The 25,415-nt window shown below is 46.9% G+C and overlaps 1 protein-coding gene across 5 annotated transcripts in view; it reads left to right on the forward strand.

Moving 5' to 3' along the window:
• The window catches only part of ulk4 (unc-51 like kinase 4), a 633,709-nt gene that overhangs the window by 11,580 nt on the left and 596,714 nt on the right, over positions 1-25,415 (forward strand). For 4 of the 5 annotated variants that reach the window (XM_072510060.1, XM_072510062.1, XM_072510061.1 and 1 more), the window contains exons 4-9: positions 143-282; positions 3,316-3,478; positions 5,399-5,500; positions 8,022-8,105; positions 10,682-10,757; positions 21,500-21,598. In XM_072510060.1, the coding sequence (XP_072366161.1) occupies positions 143-282; positions 3,316-3,478; positions 5,399-5,500; positions 8,022-8,105; positions 10,682-10,757; positions 21,500-21,598 (664 nt within the window). The remainder of the gene's footprint in view (positions 1-142; positions 283-3,315; positions 3,479-5,398; positions 5,501-8,021; positions 8,106-10,681; positions 10,758-21,499; positions 21,599-25,415) is intronic. The other variant, XM_072510064.1, reaches the window with a different exon arrangement.

The following is a 25,415-nucleotide window of genomic DNA, read 5'->3' on the forward strand; positions in this document are numbered from 1 at the left end:
ATGCAAAAGCTGAACGAAGAAAGTACTTTTCATTCAATTCCCAATGCTGTTAGCAGTATTTAATGCAAATTAAGAAGATGCATGTGTATTCTCTTTTTACTGCTACAGTTAACTACCGTTAATCCTATGTTATCTGTTGCAGGAGGCTCATTGGCGATGGTCATCGCCCAAGATGAATATTTACATGAAGATGTAGTTAGGCAGTTCGGTATTGACCTGGTGACGGGTTTGCGCCAAATTCATGGACTGGGCATAATATTTTGTGATCTTAACCCTGCCAAGGTAAATGCATTAGATCAGGCTCAGAGTTTCAGCTGTAGTTGAATAATTCAATTGTTTTGTCCCAAAGGTTTTGCATTTTTGCTGTGGCTACATTATTACTTTGCTCTGTGCAACGCATTGGGTACAATTTTCAGAGTTAGAAATTGAATTGTTTCTATCAGATGTCAATTTGCATTTCTCTCTTTTGTGAGGGAATAATTCAGTTTTTTATTCCTTTTCCCTGCCTGTTGGCTATCTGGTTATTATGTGCCAAGTGCCATCTGCAGATGAGGGGGCAGGTGGGTGATGTGCTTTCAAGACTTCAGCAACACTGTGAGAGTTGAAGAGTAGAATGGGGTTAGCATTCCCTCCAGTCCCTCCCCTTGCTTTATACCACTACATTATAAACAAATCCCTCCATTCAGGTTTCTGTCCTTCCTGCAGAACTAAAACTATTCTAACCAAAGTCATGAATTACTTTCTGCAAGTATGATAGTAATGCATTTTTCTTCCACTACCTCTTTGCAACCATTTAATACGATTGACTATACCGTCCTCCTCCACCATCTTACTTCCTTTCTTTAGCTCAGTGGGTTTTCTCTTGCTTGATTCAGCTTGACTATTTGATCTTAGCCGGAAGATCCCCACCAATGGTTGTGTTCCCTTCCTGCACTGTCATCTTGGGACCCCCCGCAAGGATCCAATATTGGCCATCTCCTCTTACTCATTTACATGCTGCCCTTGGCAATGCCATTTGCAAATATAGAGTCAACTTCCACATGTGTGTTGATGACATCACCTCCCTTGACCCTTCCAATGCCGCTCCTAACAAACTGACTAAAGTCTTGGATCACCCTCAATATTTTACCAGCCAAATCTCGAAATGATCAAACACATTTTGCTCCTCAAAACAGTTTGTGCAAATGCTACTTACTCCATTCCTCTCCCCTTCCACTGTTCCAGGCTAATTCAGACTGTTAACAGCCTTGCTATCCCAAACTGACCCTATGAGCTTACAATAGATGTCCTCTCCAAGACTGTCTATCCCTTGCTTCATAACATTCTCCCATCTCTGCCCCTACCTGAGCTCATCTGCTGCTGAAGTCTTGATTCATGCTTTTATTAACTCCGGGTTTGACTATTCCAATGTTTTTTAAATTTGGCCTCACATCCTCTACTCTCTGGTTGTTGATCTCCAAATTTCTTTCTCTGTCAGTCTGGCCTCAATAAAAGTTGAGACGGATTCGCACGTAAACAGAAGTTATTTATTTAGCTTGCAAGCTTAATCATCTTACAGAAATGTAACAGGACATCCAGCCTCTTACACTCCAGAAAAACGACTGACTAAAAGACAAAGGGATCTCTGCAAAATCAATTCAAATGGTATCAAGTTTCACATACTCGACGGACATAGGTCAGCCTAGGTCCCTCCTGACCTGTTTAATCTATTCTGATTGGCTCACTTCCAATCCCTTTCTCTGGCCCCTATCAATGCAGCATCACTCTCATAGACACACCTCTTCCTGCTTTTTCCATGCGGTCTCGAATTCCTTTGTCCCTAACTGCAAGAATCAAAGTGGCTTATTTCTACATTACATTAACTAGTATCTCTAAAGTAACTATTTTATATCACATTCGTCATGGTAAACTTGAATTCATCGAAAACTTTGTTATCCATATCCTGTCATGCACCAAGCCCCAATTGCTCATTGCCCTCGCTTCTCCATGTTGGCTCCCAGTCCTCTTAATGCCTGAAATTTATGCTGCTCAGTTTTATGTTCAAATCTCCCTGTGGCCTCACCCTTCCTTGTCTCTGTAACATAATTCCTTCATTGTCTTTTTAAAAAATTCTTAAAGCATGAGGCAGTGTTAAGTCTCTAACTTAATTTAATATTGTTAAAACATTGATCTTAAAACTTCATGCAGAAAGATATATGTATAGCCTTGCTTCTAAAAAGTATTGTGTAGGAAACTTGTCGGAGGAAATTGTGCAATGTTACATATCCAGCCAGCCCTGTTCATGCTACTTGGTCTTTTTAAAAATAAATTTAGAGTACCCAATTTTTTTGTTTTCCAATTTAAGGGGCAATTTCACGTGGCCAATTCACCTACCCTGCACGTCTTTTTGGGGTGTGGGGTGAGACCCACGCAGACATGGGGAGAATGTGCAAACTCCACACGGACAGTGTTCCCGGGCTGGGATCAAACCCGGGCCCTCGGTGCCGTGAGGCAGCAATGCTAACCACTGCACCACCATGCTGCCCACACATTTGATGTTTTATAAGCTTAAGGATACAGAACAGATTGGTGGGCCAGGATGGGGGACTTGCCACCGTACCATCACTTATGATTCTTTCTTTTCCTGAGCTATAGTTTTTCTTGTGCAAACCTTTGATAAGTGTTCTGGTGAAAGGAGCCTATTGCCTTTTTATACTGCAGTAATTGCTTTTAGTTGCCAAAACTCACCTGGATCTCCCTCACTTCATTTGTCTCTCCACCTCTTCCTTTTTGTTTTGAAAAATATTTTATTGAGGCATTTATATATTTACACAGCCAACACAATCACAAAACAAAACAAGCCAACAGCTGCAAATAACCAGGGAGGCAAAGGCCAAAACACCAGCCTCTCTCGCCCCCTGGACTCCCGGGTCTTCTGACTCTCCAAAGAACGCCACTTTTGGACTCGACCACCGTCACCGTCAGGACCTCCCACCTCTTCCTTTACAGGCTTTCCTTAAAACTATCTCTTTGAGCAAGATTCTGGTTGCCCCTCTCAATATCTCCTTCGGTTCGACATTCGTTTTTTTCCCCTTGCAACTCCTAATTGTTGTGAAACATTTTACGATAATAAAGGTGCTAGATAAATAAGTTGCTGCGATAAATGGTGGTCTATATTCCAGAATTTACAAATGCAACATTAAATCCCACTGTGGCACAAAAAAATGTAAACAGTTTTATTTTGCAAGTGGTTTTTCTGAAGATTGTACGGTGGTGTACAAAAGATATTTTCTACTTGCAGCTGTGTTCTCACATTCTTGTGTCATTCCTAAACAGATATTGCTGGATGGACCAGGCACCCTGAAGTACAGTAACTTCAGTCTAGCCAAAGCAGAAGGCGAGAATCTGGATGAATTCTTTTCACTGATTGGTGCAGAAGATGATGTGGGGGAAAGCAACAATGGCACACAAAGAAGAAAGTCTAAAATTCGGTCCCGAGGTAACAACATCTCATGAAGGACTCCTGAATAAATTTATTGTTAAATATAAATTTAGCGTACCCAATTATTTCTTTCCAATTAAGGGGCAATTTAGCATGGCCAATCCACCTATCCTGCACATCTTTGGGTTGTGGGGGTGAGACCCATGCAGATACAGGGAGAAATAAAAAACGCCACACAGACAGTGACCCGGGGCCGTGATCGAACCTGGGTCCTCGGCGCCATGAGGCAGCAGTGCTAACCACTGCACCACCCTGCCGTCCTTCCTAAATAAGGTTGTTGGGTAATGCAAAATTTGAAATCGCCTTTAAACTTAGATTTTGGAAATTCCACCATGCACCTGATCACAGCTGAGGATTAAATCTAAATAGAAAATGCAGGTCAGACAGCATCTGTGGAAAGAGGAAGGGGGGGGTGGGTAATGATTCAGGTTGACAGTTATTCGTCAGAACTGAGTATGATCCTATCCTCATCAAAGTGAGAAAAAATCTTTTTCACACAGCGAGTGGTTCAGGTCTGGAATGCACTGCCTGGAAGTGTGAGGGAGGCAGGTTCAATCGAGACTTTAAGAGGGCATTAGATGATTTCTTGAATAGAAACAATGTGCAAGGGTACAGGGGGAAAAGGCAGGGGAATGGCACTATGTCATGATCCTCGTTTGGAAAGCTGGTGCAGACACGATGGGCGAAATGGCTTCCTGCGCCGTAACAATTCTTTGATTTTATGAAGTCCAAAAGAGCACTAAATGCACTGTATAATCGTCAGGATTGGGAACATGGCTAATCTTCTTTGTTCCGTCTCTTAACAATTGGACTTCTCAGGCCAATTGTAGTAGCTTCTTAAGCATTCAAGCTGAGACCAGGCACTGACGCATGGACAACCCACCTTCTGGATCTGAGTGACTCAGTTCTGCACCTGGTAGCGAATTTACCAATCGAGTCATTGACAAAAGCAACCTTTTGCAAAATATACGGGCCATAATTTCCCGGCCATTCCCGCCAGCAGGGTCTTCTGGTCCCACAACCCCTTCCGCGGGTTTCCCGGTAGCGAGGCGTGGATTCAATGGGAAACCCCGTTGACAACAGCGGGACCAGAAAATCCCGCCGCCAACCAAAGGCGGGCTGCCACCGTCACGGCAAAACATGCAGTGGGTTGCGAGGTGAACCCCGCTGATGTGTGTTTTCTTAAATGGTTGCAATTAGGAAAATTGGATATTGGTGAAGCCAAACACCTGTAAAGTTATTTATTTTGTCACTGTCCTACTGTGCTTACCTCTGTGATAATTACCAAATGAGTCAGCTGAGCATCCCAGGATATAATCCATAGCTCCTTGAAGCCCTGTTTATGGTAGACCGTGGGGCTTTATGTTAATATATTACTTATGAATTTATTCTGAATAATAGTGCCTTTTGAATCGCATTTCTAACACAATATAATTGACGAACTGTATTAACTAAAAGCATTAGTTGTCTGTCTCGATGTAATATTCAAATTGTTGACTTCAAGCCCCTCATGGATTTGAGCATAGAGTCTGGGCTGACATTCCAGGGCAGTGCTGTTGGAGTGCTGCATTGTCAGAGGTGCCTGTTACAGCTTGGCTTGTGGTCTGAAACCATCACCGTGTCTTCACAACTAAAGGTACTTTACATAAGCAAGACAAATTTCCTGAGAACAAAAAACCTGCCTTGTGTGGGTTAACAATTATCTCTTACATTTGACACAAGATGATACAGGGGATGTCCACCACTTTCGCCTGACCATTCTGGAAGGTAGAAAATAACTCGTTGAGTATAGACTAAGGCTACTTGGTCAGATTCATGTTTTTTTTAAAGCAATATTTCCCCATTCTGCAAGAAGGATATAACTTGCTGTTAAAGTTATTTTGATATGTTTCATTTGATACAAACTTAACCTTTCAGGGTCATCAACATATATGGCTCCAGAAATTTTAAAGGGTGAAGATTGTTCTCCAATCAGTGATTTATGGTCTCTGGGCTGTGTGCTGTATGAGATGTTTACAGGTTGGTATTTGAACATGCTCACTTCAAATCTTTCTTCGTACTCCCTCTGCCACCGCTGCATTGAAAAGTCACGAGCTTTATACTGTTTGATATCTTGTCAGTGCCAATTTTTCCACCTTCCTTACCTCCTCCTTCGCTTCATATTTTTGTTCTTTCAAAAACTGAGTCAAGAGACTGCCGGTAGACATGATCATGTCACTTTTTTTTCTTTTCTTTTTTAAAATAAATTTAGAATACCCAATTATTTTTTTCCAATTAAGGGGCAATTTAACGTGGCCAATCCACTTAACCTGCACATCTTTGGGTTGTGAGGGTGAAACACATGCAGACACGGGGAGAATGTGCAAACTCTACACGGACAGTGACCCAGGACCGGGATTCGAACCAGGGTCCTCAGCGCTGTAGTCCCAGTGCCAATCACTGCACAACCTTGCTGCCCGACCATGTCACGTTGAAAGCTGTGAACACATAGGTGCTACTACTTCATGAAAAGGCTGATTCAAGCAGAATATCTGCTGTTGCAAGTCATTGGAGTTTTTAATGTGCTGCTCTGACAAAACATTGCATTATACAAGTTGTTTCTGTGTTAAGTTTTCTATAATATGTAATGACTCCAGTTGTGGCAGTCCGCAACAGTCATGTCATCTCTTGCATTAACCAAAATCTACAATCCATCAATAAAAATGTTCAATGTGCAACATCTTTTCCACGTATCTGTGGGTCATTGGATGAATCGGAGCTGAGAACCCTGCATTTTTTGCCATCCTTGACAAACTGTTGGTATTAGTTACTTTGACACAGACTAGTTGTTTGTATCTATAACTGTTTATAGAGTGTTGTGTTTACGCATCTTCTTAATTAAATCCATTGCTCATGTTACCAGTAAGTGATGATGTTGTTGTTGTTTTTCCTATGTGTATTCTTATTTAACTGCCATTAGTTCTAATTCAGTTCTGTTACTGTTATTTCGATGTTTAGCTAGCTGCTCCCGCTTTTGAGTCCATACTGTATTTTAAACTTTGCCTTGCATAGCACCATGGCCATGTTTGGGTCTATCAGTGAGTCTGTGGAAGAGAAAGAGAACCGGACTGAAAATGTAGAAAGGTTAGAACACTTTTTCTTGGCAAATGGGATTGCAGATAGCTTGTGAAAAACTTGGCTACACCACGGAAACGCGGGATAATTCATTTGCGGATTTAGCTACACTCGTTCAGAATCACCACAATCCTAAACCCTCCGTAATTGTGCAATGTTTCAAATTCCATAGTCATTTTCGTAAGACAGCACAGCCTGTAGCTAACTTTGTTGCTGAACTGCGCCAGCTCTCTGAACATTGGGAGTTTAGGGTAGTTTGGGAAGACATGTTTCAGGACAGACGTGTTTGTGGCATTAATGAGGACAGCAATCAGCGGCGTTTTCTGGGAAAAGCCACGCTTACTTTTAAGACGGCTCTTGAACTTTCTCAGGGCATGGAAATGGCTGCCAATAATGCAAATGATATTCAGAAGGCCAATGGTGCCCAGCAGGCAGGTGCACTGCATCAAGTAGAAGAAAAAGCTACGCAAGTAACAAGGTGAAGAACATAAGAACTAGGAACAGGAGTAGGCCATCTGGCCCCTCGAGCCTGCTCCGCCATTTAATGAGATCATGGCTGATCTTTGTGGACTCAGCTCCACTCTCCGGCCCGTACACTATATCCCCGAATCCCTTTATTCTTTAGAAAGGCATCTATCTTTTTCAATGTAATGTTTTAGATGTGCAGGGTCACACTATGCGGATCATTGTAAGTTTATGGAAGTTGTTTGTCACCAGTAAGTGCTGTGACGTCATTAGTTACTGTTGTTAACTTGTGTTAAGCGTCAAAATAACTGACTGGAAAGAATCAGAACTAACAGTTGAATCCGAATATACACATGTAATAATAACAACTAATGATGTGACAGCATTTACTGATGACATCAGCAATGGATTTAAATAAGAAGATGCACAATAATAACACTCTAACAGGAACCGTATCTAATTCAACAATAACTTGACAATTTTATTCAGGGATGTCACAGGAAACATGGCATGGAAAATGGAGACATGTCCCACTGGTACCCAAGGTGATGCTCTTATAAGATTGGGGCTGAGCCACATTACGCAGAGTTAATGGAGTCTTTCTCTGAATCTCGTGATGCTTGATGCTGTTCCTGGGAACCTGAAATGGGAAGAATTTAGTTCTCCAGCAGTAGCATCGTTCATCTTTTTGAGTACAAAATATCAAGACGGGAAATAAAAACGGTTGTGAATTACTAAAAGTAAATTCTGACATGACAATCAAGGTTCCTAAATTATATTCTTCTGTAATCCAGCAGCACAGTTGAACAAGTTTAAAATTTGGAGAGATTAAGAACGCAATAAATTATTAGGGTGAAGTCTCTAAAGGTGCTTTTGTACTGGTGCTCAGAGTGTGATACTCAAGCAATACGCTGTTGTTTGCAAAGATTCGTTACTCACGACTGCTATGCTTATTTAACAGGAAAACCACCATTTTTCTCAGAAAGCCACTCTGAGCTGGTCGAGATGGTTTTGCACGAAGATCCCCCACCACCCGAGCCTCAAGGTTCAGTCATTTTTCAAAATATTTTGTAAAGCATTCGAGCCAATACTGAATAACTGTTGTTGCCCTATCACAGTCCCATTGCCACCAAAATGTTTGTCCACACTTTTGCATCTTTGATGTGATCGGTTCCTTTCATTCTCAACTCTCCTTAAATTCCAATTTAACGAAAAATCAGCTGGCCCAATTCTGTCTCCGCTCCGGGTTCGAGAACCACGCCAGGATTTGATGGCCAAGGAAGGTGTTTTCATAATGCGGCCTAACCTGTTGGTCTGCATATCCTTCCCTCGTGCCAATGGCTGCACGCTAAGCGCGGAAGAGACTCCTGGTCAGCCATATTTGATGTGGAGTGGCATCCCTCAAGCTATAAGCCTCTGGAGACGGACTAGCGACCTGCTCCAGGAGTAATTAGTATAGAAACAGACAGAAAGTCTTCCTTAGTTAACCACTAGATGCGGGAAGAGAATTGGAATGGAATGGACTTCTGTAGTCAATGTTCGATCTCCATCAACCTTATTTTTGCTGATTGCATTGACATCCCATCTTTCAAAATAATAAATATAAAATGCTAATCACCCTCAAAGCCATTCCTGCCCATGTCACATTTATTTATTTTATATCTGCCCACACTCTGACTCTGGCTGTTTAGGTATCGCCGCCTCGTTGATAGAATAGCCTTGGTACCCTTGGTGCTGCTCTTTGCATTTGCCTTTTAAAACTTTCTTAATCTTTTTGATCAAACATTTAATTACTTCACCTAATCTCTGCCTCCATAGCTCAATGCCTGTTCACTGTACTATTTTCCATTTATAAAATGCCCTGTGTTTATTACATTAAAAGAAATATAGTCTTTCAGTACGACAGAATTTGAGTAATCGTTACGGGATAGGGTAGGCACATGGGCCTAGGTAGATGCTCTTTTGGAGGGTCGGTGCAGACTCAATGGGTCGAATGGCCTCCTACACTAGGGATTCTATGATTCTGTGAATGCTGAAAAAAGAGACATGCAATCAAATCTTTTCATCTTGTAGTCATCAGACCAGCTATGCAAGATCAATCTTGTAAAGTAACTGGAACAACAATTTGTATTGCATGAGAAAAGAGTGCTGATTGGTTGGCAAGCGGATTCTGATTAAATACCTCTACCAATCAGGGTACACTTGCCAACCAAGCAGCACACTCTTCTCATGCGGTCTAAATTGTTGTTCCCTTTACTGTTGGTTTATCTTGCGTATTTGTCCTGATAAGTGCAGTGCAAAAATCTTTGATTGTATTTTTTTCAGCCATAAGAAGTACAAGGTAATTGCACATTGTTATTCCTCTTATTTTTCTTTCCAGTAGGTACAAATTGCAGCCCGTTTCACTGCAGTGTGTAAATACTCAGTAAAAATCATCAGGGTGGCACAGTGTACATGTGCCCTGCACCTGTATTGCAATGCAAGGGTGCAGGTAGAAAAAAAATCATGTGTTCTCATCCTGAGCACCCAGTTCTGTATGCCATAAACGTCCACACAGAGGGAGAGTTCACTTATCTTGGGACTTGTGTGAAAGCCTGAAAACAGTTTAAAGCATGATCTCCCAGGTTTACCTGAAAAAGAATTGCCCCTTTTGCTGGTCCTCGCATAGCAAGATTTCCTAGGCCATTTTGCCCATGTTTCTGCTTTCTTCCATTATCTTACAGGACAATGTGCCTTTCCAGCAATAAAGAAAATGTATTTTATTTTAATGATGAATGTTGTCCAGTCAAGTGCTGTAGTCAGTTTATAGTTCGAATTTCCTGCTCTCATTTTCCACTTACAGAGCACACAGATAAATTAAGAGTTGAGCTTTAGTTTGCAGAGTTTAATGTGACTTGATTGGAACGTTTGAAAGATTCTTGAATGCTGTGTGCAGTTTTAGCCTCCTCATTTAAAGAAGGATGTAAATGCATTGGAGGCAGTTCAGAGGAGGTTTACCAGGTTGATACCTGGAATGAACAAGTTATCTTACGAGGAAAGGTTGGACTGGGATTTTTTCCACTACTGTTTGGAAGAGCGAGGACAACTTGATTGAAGTCTGTAACGTCCTGAATGGTCTTGACAAGGTGGATGTGGAAAGGATGTTTCCTCTTGTGGGTGAGTCCAGAACGAGTTTTAAAATCAGGGGGTTGCCCTTCTAGAAATGAGGAGAATATGTTTTTCTCTCAGTCTTTGGCAACTTTGGGGCTCTGTCTCAGAAGATGAAGTAATTAAATATTTTTAACATGGAGGTAGATACATTTTTGTTAGTCAACGGAATCGAAGGTTAGTGGGGGTAGATGGGTACATGGAATTTAAAACACAAATTCATCAGCCATGACCTTATTCAATGCGGAGCAGGCCTCCTTGTGCACTGTCAATTCTATGAGAATCTATGAAGAGGCCAAGTGGCCTAGTTCTACTTTGAATGTCCGTATGGTTGTATTCTTCAGTTTTAGTTGTGCGATTTGTCTACAGTTTAAAACGGAAGGTATTAAATTGCAAAAGTTGTATTTTTTGATTGACTTACTAATTTCTAGGTAATTTTCCATCAAGTTTAAAATGTTTTTATTCTCTTGTCAGAATCTACTGGGCAAAAACCTTCCGTTGAATTTCTTGGTTTGATTGAAGACTTGCTTCAGAAAGACCCTTTCAAAAGGTAATTGAATTGGGACATCGCCCGGCGGCTTTAATCTGCATTTACAACAGGTGATAAAAACCCCGTGTGTGCGTGGGTTTCCTCCGGGTGCTCCGGTTTCCTCCCACAGTCCAAAGATGTGCACGTTTGGTGGATTGGCCATGATAAATTGCCCTTAGTGTCCAAAATTGCCCTTAGTGTTGGGTGGGGTTGCTAGGTTCTGGGGATAGGGTGGAGGTGCTAACCTTGGGTAGGGTGCTCTTTCCAAGAGCCGGTGCAGACTCGATGGGCCGAATGGCCTCCTGCACTGTAAATTCTATGATAAAAGAAATTGGTTTCCTGTAAAATAATATTAGAATATGAAGGCAACAGATGATTATAGAGTGACGACAGCTCAATTGGTGGGTTCCTTGAATATTTTATTATTAGATTATAATTTTTTTGTTCAATAAACCTTTGCATAATTTGTATTACTTTTCCATTTATATATTGATTTCAGTTATTTTAGGATAAATCACATACCTTACACTCTTGCTGATGTTTGGAGCTGAAAGCAGCCTCCTTTAGTCAAAGAGCCACAGTGATATCCTTGACCATTACGTTTGCTATGATCCAAAAACAGAAGATACTGAAATACTGAGCAGGTCATGCAACATCTGTGGAGCGAAATAGAGTTAAGGTTCCAGATCAGGGGACTTCCGGTGGCGGCCTTGGTGTGAGTGGTCCCACATGGGGCAGCTCCTGCTTAAAGGCACAGAAAATAGCTCTTTTTACCCGAAATTGGGTGTAACTTCGGCGGAAAAGTGTATTTGTAGGTCGGAGAAGTTCCCCCCGGGAGTGGCATGACTGCTGGTTACCAAACCCGGCAGACGGTGAAGGATCTGATCAAGGAGTTGGAAGAGACCTGTGGTGCAGCAGCCAGTGGAATGGTGGTGGAGGGGGAAGGGTCAGTGCAAGGTGGAAAGCCCCAGATGGAACAGTTGATGGCCTTCATCAAGGAACAGCTCCGTCAGCAGAAAAAGAGATGCAGGAGGATCGATCAAAGGCAATCGAAAGGGCCGTGGCAATCCTGAAGGGCTCGATGGAGAGGGTGGGAAAATGTCTGGAGGCTCGGGTCGCAGATCCGAGAGATCGAGAGCGTGATCTCTGAACATAGTGATTGAGTGGTGGCACTGGAAGCAGAGGTGGGGCTCTTAGGAGACCTTTGCAGGATGTTAAGAGCAAAGGTGGAGGAACAGGAAAACGGATCGAGGAGGCAGAATCTGCGAATAGTTGGCCTGCTGTGGAATTATCTACAATAGAAGGTTCTGGAGGCCTCGTCACTGAATACATTTAAGAAAGAAATATATGGATTTCTAGATTCTAAAGATGTCAGTGGGTATGGGGAGAACGCAAGCGTATGATATTGATATAAGGATCAGCCAAGATCATATTGAATGGTGAAATAGGCACGAAGGACCAAATGACCAACCCCAGCTCCTATTTTCTAAGTTTCTTTGTTTCTTGTGGTACCCGATTAATAACAGTCTGTCATCCTGAGAATGTTTTCTGGCTGTTAACCAATTCTCAATCTTTACCAAAAAATTACCTCCCATTTTCATGTGCTCTAATTTTATTTACTAACCTTCTGTGTGGGACCTTATCAAAGGTCTTCTGAAGATCCAACTTTAAAAAAAAGAATTTAGAGTACCCAATTTTTCTTTTCCAATTAAGGGGACAATTTAGTATGGCCAATCCACTTTCCTGCACCTCTTTGGGTTGTGGGGATGAGACCCATGTAGACACGGGGAGAATGTGCAAACTCCACATGGACAGTGACCCGGGACCGGGATGGAACCCGGGTCCTCGACGCCATGAGGCAGCAGTGCTAACCACTGCGCCACTGTGCCATCCTTAAATCCAAATACACCAGATCCAGTGGTTCTCTTTTATCTATGCTTCAAGTAGTATCCTCAAAATACCTCAACAGATTTGTCAAACATGATTTCCCTTTTATAAATCCACATTGATTTTGCCTGATCATATCATTACTTTCCAAATGTCCAGTTATCACACCGTTTGTGATAGATTCTAACATTTTCCCTGCTACTGACGTCAAACTTACAGGTCTGTAAGTATTCTCCCTTTCCCTCCCTTCTTAAATTAGATCATCTCTGTTTCCAGTCTGCAGGAACCGTTACAGAATCTATAGAATTTTGAAAGATAACTACCAATGCATCCACTAGGTCTATAGCCAACGCATTCAACACTCTGGGACTTGGCTCATCAGATCCATGCGATTTGTCAACCTTCAATCCAATTAAATTTGACGCAGAGGCAGCCAAGTTAAAATGTTCCCCTTTGCTGGCATCAACATGTCCCAGTTGTGCAGATCAGTGGGAACTGCCCACGCCCCACCATCCGCCATTTCCCCCCATTAAAATTGTGAAAATTCCAAAATGACCATATCTGCATTGATGCTGGCAACATGGAGCCAACAAGGTCCAGAGCTACCCCTTTCCTGTCCTGCTGAAAATTGCCAGTGCTGGAAATAGGAATGGGAATTTGGGATCCGGGCCCCAGCCGTCACTTGAAAAGCCCACCAGATGCACCTCAGTTCCATGTTAGGATCCTCTGTGTCCTGCTCATAATTTGCTTTCACGCCCGTTTTTGTATCTTTTGGCTGCAACACGTTGGTCATAATTTATCCGTCCTTCCGTGGCCAGTTTTCCATTGCGGAGGCGGTTCATCGTTGGCAGCCAGTGGGATACTCTGGACCTGCCAAAGTCAATGGCAATTTGCATGGCTCACCCACCCCACCATGGCAGGGGTTGACTTTGACTTGACTGAAAGATTCTGCCGACGGATCAGTCGGAAATCAGTCAGAAAATCTCACCCATTCTGTCCCTTCACCAAATTATTATAGATTGTAAATAGTTGAGGCCCAAGCACTGATCCCTTAGTTACAGTTTTCCAACCTGAAAATAGCTCCCTTATCTTCGCTCAGTTTCATGCTTGTTCGTCAATCCCCTATCCATGCTAATATTATAATTGCAATAGCTGAGTGTGAGGACAAGTCAATTGCAGACCTTGCTGAGGAGATAGATGAACTTATCTAACATGGCCCCGCGCATCAAGCAAAGATCAATTCTGCTGGCAATATGAAATAACTGACATTTCCCAGTTTGTGACAGCACCCAGACAAGTAATGGTGTTCTTTCGACTTGGAACAACCTCAATCCATATTCATCTGTTAGTGGAATTGTTGTAATATACAGTAAATATTGGTGAGAAAGTTGATACATGAATTTAAAAAAAACAAATATTTTTATTAAAGTTTCCACAAAATATCAACAACAAAATGTAAAAGGAACCCAATACAAAACAAAACAGCCCAGTGCCCCCTCCTCCTATACATAAATAATATATTAACACCCGCCGAAACACATAGCAAACATAGCAAATATATACACCCCCTCAGATCCCCCAGTATCGACAAACAAAAAATAAAATAGAATCCCCCCCCCCCCCGGATTGCTGCTGCTGACCATTGTCTACCATTCTGCCAGGAAGTCCAAGAACGGTTGCCACCGCCTGAAGAACCCTTGCACCGATCCCCTTAAGGCAAATTTCACCCTCTCCAATTTAATAAACCCCGCCATATTGTTGATCCAGGATTCCACGCTTGGGGGCCTCGCATCCTTCCACTGAAGAAGAATCCTTCGTCGGGCGACCAGGGACGCAAAGGCCAGAATACCGGCCTCTTTCGCCTCCTGCACTCCCGGCTCCTCTGCAACCCCAAATATTGCGAGACCCCAGCCCGGTTTGACCCTTGATCCTACCACCCTCGACACCGTCCTCGCTACGCCCTTCCAAAATTCCTCCAGCGCTGGGCATGTCCAGAACATATGGGTGTGGTTTGCTGGGCTCCCTGAGCACCTAACACACCTGTCCTCACCCCCCAAAAACAGGCTCATCCTTGTCCCGGTCATGTGTGCCCTGTGCAGCACCTTAAACTGTATGAGGCTGAGCCTCGCGCACGAAGAGGAAGCGTTCACCCTCCCTAGGGCATCTGCTCACGTCCCCTCTTCGATCTCCTCTCCCAACTCCTCTTCCCACTTACCTTTCAGCACTTCCATCGAGGCCTCCTCCTCCTCCTGCATCACCTGGAATGCTGCCGAGATCTTCCCCTTTCCAACCCACGCCCCCGAGAGCACCCTGTCCTGTACCGTACGTGGCGGCAGCAGCGTGAATTCCACCACTTGCCGCCTGGCAAACGCCCTTACCTGTAGATACCTAAAGGCGTTTCCCGGGGGGGAGCCCATACTTCTCCTTCAGCTCACCCAGGCTCGCAAACTTCCCATCCACAAACAGGTCCCCCAACCTTCTTATCCCTGCCCTGTGCCACCCCGAAAACCCTACATCTATTCTCCCTGGTACAAACCGGTGGTTCCCCCGTATCGGAGTCGACACCGAGCCCCCACTTCCCCCCTGTGCTGCCTCCATTGCCCCCAAATATGTGGTATACCTCATTGGAGGTAGCGGTAGCGGTGCCGTTGCCACGCCTCCAGACTCGTACCCTCACAAGACGCCGTCTCCAGCCTCTTCCATGCCGCCCCCTCGCCCTCCATCACCCACTTGTGCACCATCGCAACATTGGCGGCCCAGTAGTACCCACAGAGGTTGGGCAGCGCCAGCTCCCCCCCCCCCCCAATCCCTACTCCACTCCAGGAACACCCTTCTCACCCTCGGAGTCCCTCGCGCCCACACAAACCCCGTTATGCTCCTGTTGACCCGCCTAAAGAAGGCCTTCGGGATAAGAATGGGGAGGCACTGGAACAGGAACAAAAACCTTGGGAGCACCGTCATCTTGACTGACTGCACCCTACCCGGCAGGGACAGCGGCAATGCGTCCCACCTCTTAAACTCCTCCTCCACTTGCTCCACCAGCCTCGTGAAATTCAGTCTATGCAGGGCCCCCCAGCTCTTGGCCACCTGGACCCCCAAATACCTGAAGCTCCTCTCCGCCCTTTTTAGTGGGAGCTCGCCAATCCCCCTCTCCTGGTCCCCTGGGTGAACCACAAACAACTCGCTCTTTCCCATGTTGAGCTTGTACCCTGAGAAATCCCCGAACTCCCTGAGGATCCTCATTACCTCCGGCATTCCCCCCACCGGGTCCGCCACATATTGCAGCAAGTCGTCCGCATAGAGCGACACCCTATGCTCCTCCCCACCCCGCACCAGCCCCCTCCAGTTCCTCGACTCCCTCAGTGCCATAGCCAGGGGTTCAATCACCAGCTCAAAGAGCAGGGGGGACAAGGGACACCCCTGCCTCGTCCCTTGATGCAACCGAAAGTACTCAGACCTCCTCTTGTTCGTGGCCACACTTGCCATCGGGACCTCGTACAACAGCCTAACCCACCTGACGAACCCCTCCTCAAACCCGAACCTCTTCAGCACCTCCCACAAGTACCCCCACTCTACCCTATCAAAGGCCTTCCCTTGCTTCATTGAAGGACCTAACCAGCAACGGGCCCAACAGGTCCACAACATATGCTTTGTAAAATTCGACCGGGAAACCGCCCGGCCCCGGTGCCTTCCCCGCCTGCATGCTCCCTATCCCTTTGGCCAGCTCCTCCAACCCAATCGGGGCCCCTAATACTGCCACCAGTCCCTCCACCTTCGGGAACTTCAGTTGGTCCAGAAAGCGGCCCATCTCTCCTTCCTCCAGTGGGGGCTCGGACCGATACAGTTCCTCATAAAAGTCCCTGAAGACCCCATTGATGCCAACCCCACTCCGCACCACACTCTTCCCTCCCCCACCCCCATCCTTAATTCCCCCAATCTTCCTAGCTGCATCCCGCCTCCGAAGCTGATGCGTCAGCATCGAACTTGCCTTTTCCCCTTATTCATAAATCGCCCCCTGGGCCTTTCTCCACTGTGCCTCTGCCTTCCTGGTGGTCAACAGGTCAAATTCGGCCTGGAGGCTGCGCCTCTCCCTCAACAGTCCCTCCATGGCACCTCCGCATACCTCCTGCCTACCCTCACCATCTACCCACCAGCCTCTCCCTCTGCTCTCTCCTCTCCTTGTGGGCCCTAATGGAGATCAGCTCTCTCCCCAGCCACCGTCTTCAGCGCATCCCAGACCATCCCCACTTGGACCACCCGTTATCGTTGGCCTCCAGGTATCTCTCTATGCTTCTTTGGACCCGCTCGCTCACCTCCTCAGCCGCCAACAGCCCCACCTCCAAGCGCCACAACGAGCGATGGTCCCTCTCCTCCCCCAGCTCTAGGTCGACCCAATGCGGGGCGTGATCCAAAATGGCTATCGCCGAGTACTCGGTATCCTCTACTTTCGCAATCAGCGCCCTGCTCATAACAAAAAAGTCGATCCAGGAATAGGCCTTATGAACGTGCGAAAAGAATGAAAATTCACAGCCCACGGCCTTGCAAATCTCCAAGGGTCCACCCCCCCCCCCCCATCTGGTCCATAAACCCCCTCAGCACTTTAGCCGCCGCAGGCCTCCTACCCATCCTAGACCTGGAGCGATCCAGTGCCGGATCCAACACCGTGTTAAAGTCCCCCCCCCCCCATCAACAGGGGTGGTACCAGGGGATTGGAGAGTGGCGAATGTCGTGCCCCTGTTCAAAAAAGGAACTAGGGATAACCCTGGGAATTACAGGCCAGTTAGTCTTACTTCGGTGGTAGGCAAAGTAATGGAAAGGGTACTGAAGGATAGGATTTCTGAGCATCTGGAAAGACACTGCTTGATTAGGGATAGTCAGCACGGATTTGTGAGGGGTAGGTCTTGCCTTACAAATCTTATTGAATTCTTTGAGGAGGTGACCAAGCATGTGGATGAAGGTAAAGCAGTGGATGTAGTGTACATGGATTTTAGTAAGGCATTTGATAAAGTTCCCCATGGTAGGCTTATGCAGAAAGTAAGGAGGCATGGGATAGTGGGAAATTTGGCCAGTTGGATAACGAACTGGCTAACCGATAGAAGTCAGAGAGTGGTGGTGGATGGCAAATATTCAGCCTGGATCCCAGTTACCAGTGGCGTACCGCAGGGATCAGTTCTGGGTCCTCTGCTGTTTGTGATTTTCATTAATGACTTGGATGAGGGAGTTGAAGGGTGGGTCAGTAAATTTGCAGACGATACGAAGATTGGTGGAGTTGTGGATAGTAAGGAGGGCTGTTGTCGGCTGCAAAGAGACATAGATAGGATGCAGAGCTGGGCTGAGAAGTGGCAGATGGAGTTTAACCCTGAAAAGTGTGAGGTTGTCCATTTTGGAAGGACAAATATGAATGCGGAATATAGGGTTAACGGCAGAGTTCTTGGCAATGTGGAGGAGCAGAGAGATCTTGGGGTCTATGTTCATACATCTTTGAAAGTTGCCACTCAAGTGGATAGAGCTGTGAAGAAGGCCTATGGTGTGCTCGCGTTCATTAACAGAGGGATTGAATTTAAGAGCCGTGAGGTGATGATGCAGCTGTACAAAACTTTGGTAAGGCCACATTTGGAGTACTGTGTACAGTTCTGGTCGCCTCATTTTAGGAAGGATGTGGAAGCTCTGGAAAAGGTGCAAAGAAGATTTACCAGGATGTTGCCTGGAATGGAGAGTAGGTCTTACGAGGAAAGGTTGAGGGTGCTAGGCCTTTTCTCATTAGAGCGGAGAAGGATGAGGGGCGACTTGATAGAGGTTTATAAGATGATCAGGGGAATAGATAGAGTAGACAGTCAGAGACTTTTTCCCCGAGTAGAACACACCATTACAAGGGGACATAAATTTAAGGTGAAAGGTGGAAGATATAGGAGGGATATCAGAGGTAGGTTCTTTACCCAGAGAGTAGTGGGGGCATGGAATGCACTGCCTGTGGAAGTAGTTGAGTCGGAAACATTAGGGACCTTAAAGCAGCTATTGGATAGGTACATGGATGACGGTAAAATGATATAGTGTAGATTTATTTGTTCTTAAGGGCAGCACGGTAGCATTGTGGATAGCACAATTGCTTCACAGCTCCATGGTCCCAGGTTCGATTCCGGCTTGGGTCATTGTCTGTGCGGAGTCTGCACGTCCTCCCCGTGTCTGCGTGGGTTTCCTCCAGGTGCTCCGGTTTCCTCCCACAGTCCAAAGATGTGCGGGTTAGGTGAATTGGCCAATGATAAATTGCCCTTAATGTCCAAATTGCCCTTGGTGTTGGGTGGAGGTGTTGAGTTTGGATATGGTGCTCTTTCCAAGAGCCGGTGCAGACTCAAAGGGCCGAATGGCCTCCTTCTGCACTGTAAATTCAATGATAATCTATGATTAATCTAGGACAAAGGTTCGGCACAACATCGTGGGCCGAAGGGCCTGTTCTGTGCTGTATTTTCTATGTTCTATGTTCTATTATCAGGCCCCCCACTTCCAAGTCCAGGATCCGACCCAACATGCGCCGCATAAAATCCGCATCGTCCCAGTTCGGGGCGTACACGTTGACCTGGACCACCCTTTCCCCTTGCAGCTTATCACTTACCATTACGTACCTGCCGCCATTATCTGTCACAATGCTCGATGCCTCGAACGACACCCTCTTTCCCACCAAGATCGCCACCTCCCGATTTTTGGCATCCAGCCCCGAATGAAACACCTGGCCTACCCACCCCTTCCTCAATCTTGCCTGGTCTGCCACCTTCAGGTGTGTCTCCTGGAGCATGACCACATCCGCCTTCAGCCCCTTCAGGTGTGTGAACACCCGGGCCCGCTTAACCGGCCCATTCAGCCCCCTTACGTTCCAGGTTATCAGCCGGATCAGGGGGCTACCCGCCCCCCTCCCCCGCCTACTAGCCATAACCCCTCCTCGGCCAGCCACGCGCCCCACGCCCGGCACGTTCCACTCGGCGGCAGACCCCCGTCCCAACACCCTCTACTTGCTCCAGCTCCCCCTTGACCATACCAGCAGCAACCCGGTTCCCTCACCCCTCCACCCCCCAGCAAGGACCCCTCCTAGCTGCATTGCTCCCCCCATTGCCCTCCCGCAAGTCAGCTGACTCCTGCTGACCCCGGCCGCTCCCGCCTCTCCTTCGACTCCTCCCATTGTGGGACTTCCCCTCCCCCTCCATTACCCACCAGCAGGCTCTCCGCCTCCCCCTTCCACCCCAAGCGTGGGAAAAGACCCGCGCTTTCCCGCCCCGGCCCTGCCCCCTCCAGCCTTCAGCGTGGGAAAAAGCCCGTGCTTTCCACCTACCTGACCCTGCCTCCTCTGTCGCAGCTCCTTTTACAGGCCCAGTCCCCTCACCCCCGACTCAGGCCTCACCCTCCCCTGCGGGGTCCCATCCGCCCTACCGGCCATCCACCCTACCGGCCATCCACCCCCTACTCCGTTCACTTGCCCCCCTCCAAGAGCCCACCCGACAGTCCCAACCAAAACAGTGCCCAACCCACCCTAACCACCCACACCGAACCAAAACTGAACAAGAACAAAGAACCCCCCCCCCCTCAAAATGTAACACAACAACAGCAATCCCCGAACATCTCCACGTCCGACCCCCCATCCCGACCCTCGGTTTGTGTCCATCTTCTCGGCCTGAACAAAGGCCCACGCCTCCGGAGACTCAAAATAATGGTGCCGGTCCTTGTAGGTGACCCACAGTCGCGCCGGCTGCAACATGCCAAACTTCACCCCTTTCCCGTGCAGCACCGCCTTCGCCCGGTTTTACCCGGCCCTCTTCGCCACCTCCGCGCTTCAGTCCTGATATACTCGAACCTCCGTATTCTCCCACCTGCTGCTCATCTCTTTCTTGGCCCACCTGAGTACGCACTCCCGATCAGCGAACCGATGAAACCGCACCAACACCGCACGCGGCGACTCGTTGGCCTTGGGCCTCCTCGCCAGCACTCTATGGGCCCCTTCCAGCTCCAGGGGCCCCTGGAAGGACCCTGCTCCCATCAGCGAGTTCAACATGGTGACCACATAGGCTCCCATGTCCGACCCCTCCAGCCCCTCCGGGAGGCCCAGGATCCGCAGATTCTTCCGGCTCGACCGATTCTCCATCTCCTCGAACCGTTCCTGCCATTTCTTGTGGAGTGCCCCGTGCGCCTCCATCTTTACCACTAGGCCCAAGATCTCGTCCTCGTTGTCAGAGATCTTTTGTTGTGTCTCTCGGATCGCCACCCCCTGGGCCGTCTGTGTCTCCAGCAGCTCATCAATAGAAGCCTTCATCGGCTCCAGCAGGTCCGCTTTGAGCTCCCTGAAGCAGCGCTGGATAACCTCCTGCTGCTCCTGCGCCCACTGCATCCACGCTGCCTGGTCCCCGCCCGCTGCCACCTTGCTCTTCTTCCCTCGCACATTCTTTTGCTTCACCACCACTTTTTTAGTCGCCCCGCTCCTGGTCCAAGCCATACACTGTCAGGGGAATGCTGCAGTCTTCTTCCCACACCGGGAAATGTTGAAAAAATGCCGTTGGGGGCCCTGAAAAGAGCCCCAAAGTCCGTTCCAAGCGGGAGCTGCCGAACGTGCGACTTAGCTCCGCATAGCCGCAACCGGAAGTCCAAAAGTTGATACATGAATTACCTCAAACTCATAGATTTTTCCAAGCTATAATCAATTTAGGAACATTGTACATTTGTGCTTTTGAAAATTTCAACCTGATTTATTCTGATGTATAGGTTTTAAAAATAACATACTAGATCTGAAAAAGGAAGCCTGTGGTATGGGCTTATGGGAAATACGTTTGAATTTTCCATAGCTTACATAAACTTAACACTGACCACAAATAAAGGCTTTGCTTTTCACACTATAGGCTGAGTTGGAGAGGCCTACTGCAGCATCCTTTCTGGGGAGGAGCCTTTGCTGGATGTGAAAAATCCTTCAGTGAAGAAGACAACAGTGGCAGTTTGAGGTTAGTAGCAAAAGGAGATTGATGGGGGACTTACGGTGGCGGTATGTGGGGCGATGACCTACACGAAGTGGCTCCCGCTAGGGCACTGTATTTTAACAATTTACGCCCAATTTCTGGGGATATTTTTGCTTAAAACTCCACTTGATTGGTGGTATATGGTGCCCACATAAGGGAAATGCCCAAGGCAAAGAAACTTGAAGGCAGAAATTCGTCGACGGAATCAAGGGCTCTTTGGTGGAGGACATGGCAGCTGCTGAGACTCCGACCACTCCACAAACAGCCGAGATGCTTACTGGTATCCTGGTGGCGGAATTCGAGAAGCGATGGTGGGCTGTGTCTGGGGACCTCGAGGTTTTTTAAAATATAAATTGATAGTACCCAATTATTTTTTTTCCCCAATTAAGGGCGATTTAGCATGGCCAATCCACCCAGCCTGCACATCTTGGGGTTGTGAGGGTGAAACCCACGCAGACACGGGGAGAATGTGCAAACGCCACACGGACAGTGACCCAGGGCCGGGATTCAAACCCGGACTCTCAGCGCCGTAGTCCCAGTGCTAACCACTGCGCCGTGTGCTGCCCTGGGGACCTCCTAAGTCAATGGAAGATGCCCTGGCTCCCATTCAGTCAGCGTAGAGAGGACCAGCGAGACGGTAAAAGCACATGGCCCTGCGCCAAAGGTTGTGGAGACGGCTCTCTCGGGGCAAAGCAACTAAATTGTCTCTCTGGAAGGTGAGATGTGTCTGATGGCTGGTGTGAATAAAGCATTGAAGGCCAATGTGGATGATTTGGAGGAGTTCAAGGAGGCAGAATATTCAAATTGTGGGATTGTAGGAGGGAATGGAAGGCCTAACTCCTACAGAATACTTTTCGAAGATGTTTGGAAAGATGGTGGGGAACGGTGAATTCACGTCTTCTCCTGAGCTGAATCAAGCCCACCGGACAACATGACAGAAGCCCTGTCCCAGTGAACCACCACGAGCTGTTATTGTGAAGTACAACAGCTTCCAGGAAAAGGAACAGGCCTTGGGATGGGCTAAGGAGCACCTTAACTATAAATGGGAAGGCCACGCTATCAGGCTTCTTTAAGACATTGGTGTGGTGCTGACACGGGTGCCATTTAACAAGGCTAAAGCCGCCCTGTATAAGAGTGGAGTTCGATTTAGGGTGGTGTACCCGGCACGGCTCAGAGTGACTTTTGAGGTGAAAGATTTTTCAATGCACCCAGAGAAGACCGATTCGTTTGTAAAAGTAAACATGGGCTGGATGCGAGTTGATTGAGGTTTCTAAGGTTTTTGAATGTTGGGGGTGGGCATGTGGATATGGGGATTTGTTGGGGTTCCTTGTACATGTTGCATTTCCTTGTTCTTGTGTGGGTTGAGTGTTTCGAAAGTTGGATTTGGGTGGAGGGGTTTAACGTTTGGGGAGGGGGGGGTTGTTCTTCGTGCTATATTGGGGAGATGGTGTAGTAGTATTGTCACTGAACTAGTGATCCAGAGGCCCAGGGTAATTCTCTGGGGTCCCGGCTTCGAATCCCACCACAGCAGATGGTAAAATTTGAATTCAATAAAAATCTGGAATTAAACATCAATGATGACCATGGAACCATTGTCTACTGTCGTAAAAACCCATCTGGTTCACTAATGTCCTTTAGAGAAGGAAATCGGCCAACCCTACCTGCTCTGGCCTACATATGACCCCAGAACCACAGCAAAGTGGTTGACTCCTAAATGCTCTCTGAAATAGTCTAGCAAACCTCTCAGTTCAAGGTCAATTAGGGATGGGCAACAAATTCTGGCCTAGCCAACAACGCCCACATCCCATGAATGAATTAAAAAAACTTATAGGAAATAGGTAGCTCCCTGCTGGAGTATGATTTAAGTTTTTAAAAATACTTTTAGCTCCCTGCTGGAGCTTTTATACTTTGTGTATTTCTTCTGTTCGTATGTACCTTTAGGGTGGTATTGTTTGGGGGTAGGGAGGTAGGGGGAAGAGGGGTGGGGGGCAGGGATAGTTTTCTTTTTTAAAAAATTTAGAGTACCCAATTCATTTTTTCCAATTAAGGGGCAATTTAGCATGGCAATCCACCTACCCTGCACATCTTTGGGTTGTGGGGCGAAACCCACGCAAACACGGTGAGAATGTGCAAACTCCACAAGGACAGTGACCCAGAGCTGGGATCGAACCTGGGACCTCAGCGCCATGAAGCAGCAATGCTGTCCACTGCGCCACCGTGCTGCCCGGCAGGAACAGTTTTCTGACGGTGACTACAGATTTTTCTTTGTTTTGTCTTGCTGGTGGGTTTGGTTGCCATCTTGGGTAGGCCTGGTGCCTGTATTCTGAGTAGTTGTTGGATGACCGCTCTTGGTGGAAATGGCTGACTCCAGATCGAGGGGGGGCTGTGAGGCCCCCAATTCGTTTGGTCACCTGGAATGTAAGGGGGTTGAATGACCCAGTGAAAAGATTGAGCATATTTGCTCACCTTAAAAGTTTGAATGCTGACGTGGTGTTTCTGCAGGAGACTCATTTGCGGGTAAGAGTCCAGACATGGTTGCGGATGGGGTGGTTGGAACAAGTATTTCACTCTGGCTTTGATGATAGGGGGTGGGGTGAAGGGGGGGGGCGGAGGTGGAGGTAATGGCAATTGTGATCAATAAAAGGGTTACATTTTTGGCCGCTAAGATCTTGGCGGATCATAATGGCAGACATTTGATTGTTAGTGGGTCCTTGGCTGGCACCTTAGTGGTCCTAGTTAACGTCTATGCACCAAATTGGGATGATGTTGGTTTCATTAACAAGATGCTCGTCTCCATTCCTGATTGGATTCGCATTAGCTAACCTTGGGGAGTGACTTAAACTGTTTTCTAGATATGAGGTTGGATCGATCCAGGCCAAAATCTCTGACTCCCATCAGGTGTGGCAAAAGCGTTTGTTGGCTTTCATGGATGAAATGGGGGAGGGGGAAAAGGGAGGAAGATCCGTGGTGTTTGTTACCCCCAAGGGATAAAGATTTTTTCTTCTTCGCCCATGTCCATCAGGTTTACTCACGGATTGACTTCTTTGTGCTGGGTAGGTCTCTCCTCCCTTGGGTGAAGAGGGCAGGGTATTCAGCGATTGTGATTTCCGATCTTGCCCCACATTTTGTGGATTTGATTCTCGAGTCAGGTCCCTGCCATGGAGATTGGATACGGCGTTGTTGGCGGACAAAGGACTTTGCCAACTCATGTCCTCCGCCATTGGGTAATATATTAAATTTAAGTAAAGTGAGTCTATCTCACCTTCTACGTTGTGGGAAGTCCTTCAGGTGGTCATCAGTGGGGTGAGCTCATTTCCTACAAAGCACACGTGGAAAGGACTGCGCGGGTAGAGTGGCAGAGGCTGGTGGATTCCATCTTTGAGCGAGACCATCAGTACTCGCTTGCTTCTACTCGGAGTTGCTTGCGAGTAGGAAAAAGCTGCAGATGTAATTTGAATTACTTTCAACAGCTAAGGCAGTGAGCTAGCTGCGATGTTCGAGGGGGGCGTTTATGAACATGGAGAGTCAGCTTTTAGCTCATCAACAGAGGAGGCCTGCTACTTCCTGGGAGATTATGCAGATAAGGGACTTGGGTGGCAGTTTGGGTGGAGTAGGAGACTTCCACCCAAGTAGAACCCACCTCTGGCCTATTACTGGTAAAGGCTTTACTCCCATCTGCAGCACTGGTAAGCTTGATACCCTGAAAATAGCCACCATCGGACAAGGCTCAAGTTCGACATTAAGGATCTCTGACATGGTGTTGAAGAAGGAGATCCAAAAGCTTAATAACTTGGCAATGAAT

The sequence above is a fragment of the Scyliorhinus torazame genome, chromosome 6, assembly GCF_047496885.1.
Source record: "Scyliorhinus torazame isolate Kashiwa2021f chromosome 6, sScyTor2.1, whole genome shotgun sequence".
Lineage (NCBI taxonomy): Eukaryota > Metazoa > Chordata > Chondrichthyes > Carcharhiniformes > Scyliorhinidae > Scyliorhinus > Scyliorhinus torazame.